This window comes from Vollenhovia emeryi, unplaced genomic scaffold (genome assembly GCF_000949405.1).
Source record: "Vollenhovia emeryi isolate VEMERY1.0 unplaced genomic scaffold, V.emery_V1.0 DF939172.1, whole genome shotgun sequence".
NCBI classification, from domain to species: domain Eukaryota; kingdom Metazoa; phylum Arthropoda; class Insecta; order Hymenoptera; family Formicidae; genus Vollenhovia; species Vollenhovia emeryi.
In genome coordinates, this window is record NW_011967194.1 from 1,029,445 (window position 1) to 1,038,701 (window position 9,257).

The following is a 9,257-nucleotide window of genomic DNA, read 5'->3' on the forward strand; positions in this document are numbered from 1 at the left end:
ACACAGTGCCCTCAGCGGTTTTCCCCTCGGTATACATTTTCTGTGTTAAAACACTGGACGGTTAACGTCGACTAAAAAGCTTGATTATTGTTATCTGTTACTGGCAACTTAAAGAGATTTCTACGTTTAAAATCAAGTAAGTTAGCACGACGGCTTATCGCGTGGTACGATCGTAGCTCTCTCGTAGTTCCGCTGGATTTAAGGTACTGTCTGGCGTAACTAGAAAATCTTGCCAGGTCGAAACGGTCGTCTCGCTAATGTCGCCGCGCGACGATCCAACTTGTCAGGTTCCGCATAGTTTCACAGAAAGTTGGTGACGCGTACATTTTTACGATCCTTTATAGCGCGCGTACCTATGGCACTTTTGCGGAAGTTGCGCTCGAATTTAAGAAACGGTCGCGAAAGCACGCGGATGTTTATCAAGCGGGAAGTTTGTTTCGGGATAATAAAAGTCGACGGGTTGAGAAAAAAAAAAGAGGAGAGAGGAGACCGAAGGTCTCGAGGGAAACTTGCGGGCGTCCTCCTTCCCGAAGTCGAACGCTCATGTTAAAGTAAGGAGGTATCCCCTGTAAATTTAATGCCGGATCGTGTCCGCAGATGTCGACTTTTCTACACCCTCTCCCCTTTCCATCCCTCCCTCGGCCGCCACTATTTTTTTCCCGGCGCTACGTCAATCCCCATGAAAGAGTTGGCGGCGCGGTCGTGTCGTCCGCGCGCCATCCTTTTCAATTATTAAATTGCCGAGATCAGCCGCTCTCACTCCCGAGCATAATCCACCCTGTGGGCATCGCGTTGGCAGATCCGTTTCACACATTCCCGAAACGCTGGCTTTTCCTCCTTGCTCCCTTAGTCTCCGTCTTTCCCCTTCCATCTTTCGCACCCCCACACACACACGCGCGCGCGCGCGCGCACGCACACGAAGTCGCATCAACCTCAAATTCATGTTCATTATAGATAGATTCCTAAGCCATTAACATCCCTATAATCTTACCCGTTCCGAACAACGCCATCAATCCTCTCCGCCCTAAGCCGCCCCTTCCATCTCAATTTTCCCGATCATCCCTCACCGTCCGGTAATCCTGTAAAATGATAATACGACGGTGTCACTGGATTCGGTGAAATAATAGCGCGTCGGCGTTATATTAATTAACTCGCGTACGGACGGAAAGCCACATTATTGCTGGTCACGAGATACGTATTTTTCATTTCGCGCGCGCACTATTTTTCCCGGGCGACAATTTTTCTTTTTACTGGAGAGAGAGAGAGAGAGAGAGAGGGTTTTGCCCGTGGCTCGGACGTAAATAAATTTATTCGATTCCGTTTGTGATCGGAGATGTTTTCTCGCGGGTCTTCCAGGGGAAACGGACCGACTGCGGAGGGACAAGTGAAAAAGTTGACGCGGCGTGTGCCATCGGCAAACATCCGAGACGGCGGCGACCAGCGATTGCTAAATTCCCGCTTGCCCCCCGAGGATACGTTATTTCTGAAGGCGCAGGTTCGCATCCCGCGCGGATCAAATGTGCCCGCGATGGCGGCGGAAAGTGGGCCAGGTCGGCTGTCGGAGCCGGTAAGTTAACGGCGACAATGTAAAGCAGTTTCATCCCTTTGCCCGGTTCGATAGCGCCTCGCGGCTGCGGGATTAAACTTTAGATAGAATCTCCAACTTTATTTATCTACTTTGATAACGCGCGAGAGACGAAGCGATGCTATATATACCGAAAATGACACGAAACGAGATAAGGCTTTAATTTCGGGTGTGACGTACGATATAGCGCGATCGCGCCGACACCGTTCACCGTAACGGGTATACCTGCTAAAGTTCACTTGAGGCGAAACGTTTGTTAAAAAGGGCGAAAAGAAGGGGAGGAGGCGTGCATGACCGCTCGTCGGCGTAAACGCGTGACAAACGTGCGGGAAACGCGTCGCGGGAAAATTAAGGTCAGTGGTTTCGGGATAGGAGTCTGTGTGCGCTCGGGGACAAGATCTCTCGTGCTCGATTCCTTCATTAATCCTCATTATTCTTCGTTAACCTTGCTCTCGTTGCTCATTAATCTCCGTTAATCTCCCGGCGGAGCTATCGCCAGCTCCACTCGTCGGGAACAGGCGAGGCAATGGAACTGATAATATTCTTGATTCACTTGGCGCCCCTTTGCGACACTCGCACAGCCCCCGTCTAATCTGGCAAAACAAATAACTAGTTGACTCGGGCGTGTTTGCAGATGCAACCGGGAGACGTCAGTTGCGGCGACGGCGGCGCGACGAGGAGTCACCGACGACCTTAAGGTGCGATCGCCTGGAATGAGGCGCTGAGATAAAGACGCCGAGCCAGGCGCGTTTATGAAGTGGGATCCCCCTCGCCGGTCTCGCGGAACTCGGGAGTATTACGCGATAAAGGGTGAATATCGGCAGCTCTCGCCGCTGCCGTCCCGCCGTGCCGAATCGCGGATGTCGAGCGCAGCACAAAGCTGAGTCCGCGCTCGTTGGAGAGAAAAAGGCGCGCGTACCGCTTGGACATTTGGCGAGATCTCCGATCTCTCTCGCTCTCGCGCCGCGCGTACGTTCGACGCGCAATTATCACGGATTATTCTCGCGAGCCTCGTGAGCCTCGTCGCGAGTGGTGTCGGTCGGTCGGCGCGGAAACGGCCGTCGTAACAAATCGATCGCGGATTCTCGCTCCAACGGCCGTGGAATCGCTCGGCGCCGCTTGCCCCGAGACCCCCGAGTCATGCGGGCGGAAGCCGGTGGACGTGCGGCGACGAGCGTCGCGCGGAGCAGCAGCTTCTCGTCGGGCTGGTATCCGCCGCTGGCCTCCCGGCCGAGCACGAGATGAAAGCGCGCGTCGCGTCCACATCGCGGGATGTCGTCGGGACTGACGAAGACGGGATGAAGACGGGGAGAGGACGGGACGGGGACGGCAAAATGTCCGCCGCGGCGAGGCCGAGGCGTCGCCGTCGCTCGCTGCTCGCCGCGATCGCCCGCTGCTGCTGCTGCTGGCTGCTGCTGATCGGCGAGTGCGCCGGCCAGAAGCCGATCAACCTCGGCGGCAGCAAGAAGCGCGACGTCTACATCGCCGGCTTCTTCCCGTACGGCACCCACGTGCCGGAGGGCCACATCGGCCGCGGCGTCATGCCCGCGGTCAAGCTCGCGGTGGAGCACATCAACGAGCACCCGACGATACTCAGGGACTATCGGCTGCACATGTGGTGGAACGACACGGAGGTGAGATCCCCCGGCGCTAGTTAGCCAATCCCTAAATGCCAATTTATCTTCTCTTCCACTTTTTCAATAAGGATGCGAGCTCCTCTCCCGGGCGCAATGCTATACGCTCTTTCTCCTTTCTTTTTCCAATTATCCACCTTGTACATTGTTCAACGTAGATTCTTTTTCATTATTATTTCATTACGGACCTGCCCGAGTCTTTTGTCGAGTCGCCGTTATCGCACAAGGCTCGTTAAAGATTAATCAATTATTACCTCGCTTACAGCGCCTTTCGTCACTGTTCAAATACACTTTTTAATCTTGTCCGAAGATTAATAATTCACCGCAATTCCCAATCGTTGAATAAATAATCATGTTTGACAGTAATAATGTGGGCTTGTGCGAGCCACTAAAGACTCCAAGACGCCCGGCCGCGAAACTGAAATAACGCGTTCAATCGAAAATTCATTAATTATTACGAGATTTCGATATTTATGTTTTCTCCCGTCATTCTACAGCTGTATTTCTCAATCTCGATTAAATTTCAAACGACGGTTGATCACAATTCCTCAAGACTTTTCATCAAAATGTCACCACTTTTATCCCTCTTTTTTTCTCCCCTGCCTTCTATTGAAATGCAAGGGATCTAATTTAATACGTGAGGGGAAAAGTAGTATTATGAAATTCTACTTCATTTTTAATAGCACGGAAGCTTCCAATTTCGGTAAATGTATTTAATGAAACATCAATTTGTACAAGATTCAATACCAATAACGTAGCGAAGTAGAGAGATAAATGTAGCGAGTTTTTAAATTTTATCTTGAGAGAAAATCACGCGGGAAGCACTTAAAAAATAATTTTCTACTGCCATTTACGGCCCGTATGAAAGTGCATTAAAAATCACAATACGCGTGTACGCGAGGTCGTGTGCGAAAGAATTACAAATTTGCAACGTATTGTAATTATAAACATTGCTCGCGACGTGTAATATTTAATATCACAGAGGAGAGTCCTCTATTATGAGATAGTAGATTTTCAAATTCAATGAAAAATCCTTTCTCGCAACGATTACACGATCCAAACGATCGATTCTCCGCCAAGCAGATTTCGCTCCAAGGGCAATAAATTCATGGTGGAACCAACAGATGACGCCTACCAATTTAGCAGACACTCCGCTATCTCATAACAGGGGACTTGCCTCTATAAATTTTGCTCCGGGACATTTTTAATAAATATAATAATTATCTTTCAATTAAATTTCGAGCGGGTCGCGCTATCTCATAATAGGGGATCTATATACTCTCTTCTGTCTAATTCTCCGCTTATATATAACAGGGCTTCTGCAAACTTGTGCTACAATAGCGCGAGAACACTGGGACCTCTTCTTACCCGCCTACAAACGTTTACGTTGATAAAAATCGTAAATCTATGCAAACGTGCACAATTGTCGGATGGTTGAATTTCCGTAGTCTACCAAAGGGTCCTTTAAAAACATGTAATGTAGCAAAACTATCGGACGAGATTTTTGCATGTCCATAAGAAATTCCTTGAAAATACATAACGTAACAAAACTGGTCCGGCTAATGTTGCTCCGAGGGACGGAAACGTTGTACCGGTATATATAAAATCCGTATAAAACTCGTATGTACGGACGGCCGTGCGCCGGGCTGAGAACAAAATGTTAGACCCACCGGTAAATACGCCGACTTTGATAAGAAGAAAAACATGTCTCGTTATTAGATATATACAAGGCTGAACACATAGAAGAGGCCGATAAGGGATGATGGAAACAGATTCAGAGTTTACGCAACGTCATCACGTAGACTTATCGTTCGCAATCGGTATATCCGCTAATATAAAAAGGGTATCTGTTTCCACCGTTCTCGGTATCTCAGTTAAACGTATACGATACCCCTTTTTATGCAACTTATCGACCCAATTCAATTCAACCAACAATTGATGGCTCGTTTGGCAACATAATAGAAAATCTGTTCAAGTTTCGCCTAAAAATATCGCTGTGTATACGCCTGTAGCGACTAGATAATGGAAATAGAATTGGACTTGAGCGTACGAAAATGCAATTTGAAATTTAGGTCAAGGAACGAATCAATTTTTATCGCTGGGGAAACTTTTGCAAAACGAAAGAGATGGAAAACGCGTGTACGTATTTATCGCGCGATATCAGATAAGAGAATGCAACATTTTGTAGACGCCGAAAGGCGCGGAGACTCGGTCCCGCTTCGCTCCGTCAAATCTATCATCGGATTTTTTAAAGCAGCCTCATCTGTTCTACACAGATTGACGCGAGCGCACGCGCGGAAGGGTAGCTCGCGTTATTACATCCTGAAAAGTTATTTTGCTATGTTATTATTATCACGCGGCAGCGTCTCGACGTCAAGTGCATAAAAATAGCGCCAGGCCGTATGCGACCATGCTCGCGCCATTATCTATCGTCGAGCGCTACAGAGCTCGACTCCTCTTTTCTGGAAATTTCGCACCTCGGATTTTGCTATTAAAATTTTCCCGAGAATAATACTGCACAGTGGGAAATCTAATGAAATTCTTGACAATTATATTTTTAATGGGTTAGTGGGTCAACAAATGTTATTACCATTTTTTTTTTAAGTGTGCTGGAAATGGCCTCCATCGGCGGCAGACGTGTCATCCGTTATTCTTTTATCTAGTCTAATAATAAAATTGAGTCCGCACATTTATTTTTTCCGAAACAATATCAACGGAAAACCGCTCGCCCAATTGGTGAAAGCCGCTAATGTTTTTGCAACAAATAATTAATTGAGTAATTCGTAATCTCCCCTTTTTTTTTTCATTTATTCGAAAGAGCGCTGTTTAAAAACGGCCGGGCGAATTTCATCTGAAATTTTAACACCAGACCCGGCGTTATATGTATCTTGGTAGCGCGCTGCTGCGGCATTAATATTTTCCAAAAGGTAACAACATTTTTAAACATTAACCGATTAATAAATGTTGAAACTATTACGTATTTATATTCGTTTGAAACGGCACCGGCGAAAAACGGTCGTACCAAGTACACCCGTAACTCGCTAGCTAGTTATTAATAAAACTTTTATTGATATTGATTTTTTCGTACGCGCGCCACCCTGTTACATTATACATTTTAAAACACGCTCCGATTCGCTCGGCGCATCGAGACTGAAAACATAAAGTCGTTATTACGAATCACCGTGTTACAGCCGCGCGAAAATGATCTCTGCACTACTCGGGATAATGGTAATGGGGACAGACGCGGAATACGTTTTTTCCACTCGGCGCATCGAGAATTAACTCGCCGAAATCACAGCGCAGCGCCGAGCAAAATTCGCCGCGCGAACGTGACGCATTTGGATCTGTCGAGAATATTTGACGGGTGAACGCATTGTCCCGAGAGAGAGAGAGAGAGAGAGAGAGAGAGAATTGGGAAGGGAGGGCTGGGCTTTGCCTTTGCCAGGCATCGCCGATGTTGCGCATCGGTCGATACATCCAGCCAGCAACCGCCACTTGTATCTCAATTTCCGCTGAATTAGGAGCTATCGACGCGGGACGATTTATCGCGTTGTTTACCGCCGCGATCGCGACGGCAAGCGATCGTCGCGAATTTCGCGGAGTCCCCATCTCGATCTCGCGGGCGCGATTACCACCGCGATACAAACGATCGCTCGTCCCGCGAGCGCGACTACCGGTCGCATCGCGTACACATTTTTCTGGCGCGGATCTTGGGGAGATCGCGAGACGCAACGTTCCGGTTTCCGTCCGCGTGCCGACCGTGTTTTTCTCTCTCTCTTTCTCTCTCGAGTCGCCCCGAACTAGAAAGGTAGACATGGGGAAATTGCGGAGAAAACTTGCCGGAGTAGGAGCGCACGCCCGAGTCAAGGATACCCGACCGCGACTGCAACTTCGAAGGGGAAAACTTTACGTTTACCTTTCTCTGTAGCGTCTGGAACTATATACGGACGGCCCGTACGAACTCGCGCGCGAGTCTCGCGGAATTAGGTCCCTTCATGGCTGACGTCTGCATCCGCGAAGGGGGTGGGCGCGGATCCGCGAGCGAGCGAGCGCACGTGCACGCGCGCGCTTTGAATTATGGATGGAAATTTATGCGAGCGCGCTATGGGTCGCGGCGATGCCTATGAAAAACAATGCGCGGGCGAGTCGTTGAGCGGAACTGCGGGACGGTGTAAATCACAGCTTTCTCATTTCGAGAAACGGCAAGATTTGCGGGAGGCACTCGACGTAAGATATTTTCGGCACTCGGCCCTCTCTTTCACTTACAGCACCCGACCGCGAGGGAATTTTATTTCGCCCCGGTGACGCGAGAGACAGAGAGAGAGAGAGAGAGAGAGACACTTATTGCGCCTCTAACAAAGGCGCACAGAGTGTTATTGTTATACGCGCGATTCGAGTCGCTGTTTTGCTCTCTTATCGGCCGCCCCGCGAAATATGGCACCACTAAAGCAGATGTAGAGACCTGTCGGAAATTTTCTACACGCGTGCCTCACACCCGGAGCGTCCGCTGACCGGAAAGAAAGAATGCAAAGAAGATTATCTCGTTAAATATACTCGGCGTACTTTCGATAAGGCGCGACGCGCTTTTATATATATATATATGTGTATATATACATGTACATTTAACGTTAGTCCGCGCGCAACCACGTAATACAGCATTATCCCCTTTTCCTCGCAATGGAAGGTAAACAGCCGTGAAACAGCGTTCTTTTTTCCCTTCCTCAACATAATTTCTCGTTCGCTGAACCCGGAGAATCGTGTCGCGATTTACGACACGGCGCGCTCACGCTTGGAAAATCGCTGAGACTTCCAGACATATCGAATTATGAGAGTCTCCAAGTTAGCCCCCCCGGAGGAAGCTGAGCTGACGACAAAAAGTGGAGCAGCTTGCACGGGAAGACGGGAAAGATTAATCGCTTCCGATTACTTGCCGAAAGGATATTGTGAGCCGTGTACGCGATCGGTGCACACAGTAGCACCGAGCCACGTGCTACTTTCAAGTGCCCGCGCGAGCAGTAGCTACGGCGAACACGCGTGTAGACACGCGTCTGGCTATTTTCGTGTATTTTTCACTGCGAGCCGCTTTTTCCCGCTCGCCGATCGATGCGCATCGGATTTGATTAATTCAACCGTGTAATCGGGCGATGCAGTTTAAAATTAATTCTTCCCATTCTCTCTTTCTCTCCCTCTCTTTCTCTCTCGCAGCAGCAAGGAAATTACTGCTTTTCGACGCGACGAATTTTCCGCACGGGCGCTCCGCGACACGCAATAACATAATTAAGGTATCTGCCGCCCCGTTGAATCGATATCGCTCTCGTGATTTTAACCCGAGACGTCTCTAAGCGCAAAGCAGACGCCACCTTTTCTTTCGTACAATGGCGGATTATTCTTTGCCATTTAATGCCGCAACAATGCGGCAGCTCCCGCGTTGCACGCGGAGTCGATGAAACGACTCTCGCTAACGTTTCCATAGCGCGTCCGAAACAGGCTCGGGATTCACGCTCCCCCGCGAGCTTCTTTACGGATCTCTGATATGGTGTTCGTTAAACGGCGACTAATGAACTTAGAGTTCTTCCTCGAGTTGCACGATTCTCTCTGGTAACGTAATTTCCAAGGACGGATTTTTATCTCTGCGCTGTGATAACCGGTATATCGGAAATCGATGCAAAATAGAACGAGAGGACGTGCAATAAACGCGAGACGGAATCCCCCCCAGGTAGCGATAAATGTGGATATAATTTTTTAAAAAAAATTTTGAAGAACAGTCGCGCTCACCCTTATGAATTTTTATGCAATAAAGAATTAACGCGGGATAGTAAGTAGCTTGCGACGTAATTACGGCGGACGAAGGATGTGGCGCACGGGGGAGAAAAATAATGGGCGCGCGACGTCAGCGACGGAGCGATTGAGGAAAGTGTCGCTTGCTCGCAACGAGTCGTTTCTATTTTCAAAATAATCTTGATTGATTTCGCTGGAGATCTCAGACTGCTCATAATAGATTCAGCGCTTCGTACGCCGGGGGGAGGAGGGGAGGGGCT

At 48.8% G+C, this 9,257-nt stretch overlaps 1 protein-coding gene across 1 annotated transcript; it reads left to right on the top strand.

Annotated features, from left to right (window-relative positions):
* The first annotated feature begins 2,919 nt into the window (after positions 1-2,919).
* On the top strand, positions 2,920-3,730 carry LOC105563790. Its single transcript, XM_012015696.1, has one exon. The coding sequence runs from the start codon at positions 2,920-2,922 to the stop codon at positions 3,241-3,243; it is 324 nt and encodes a 107-aa protein (XP_011871086.1). The 3' UTR covers positions 3,244-3,730.
* Positions 3,731-9,257: the final 5,527 nt, after the last annotated feature.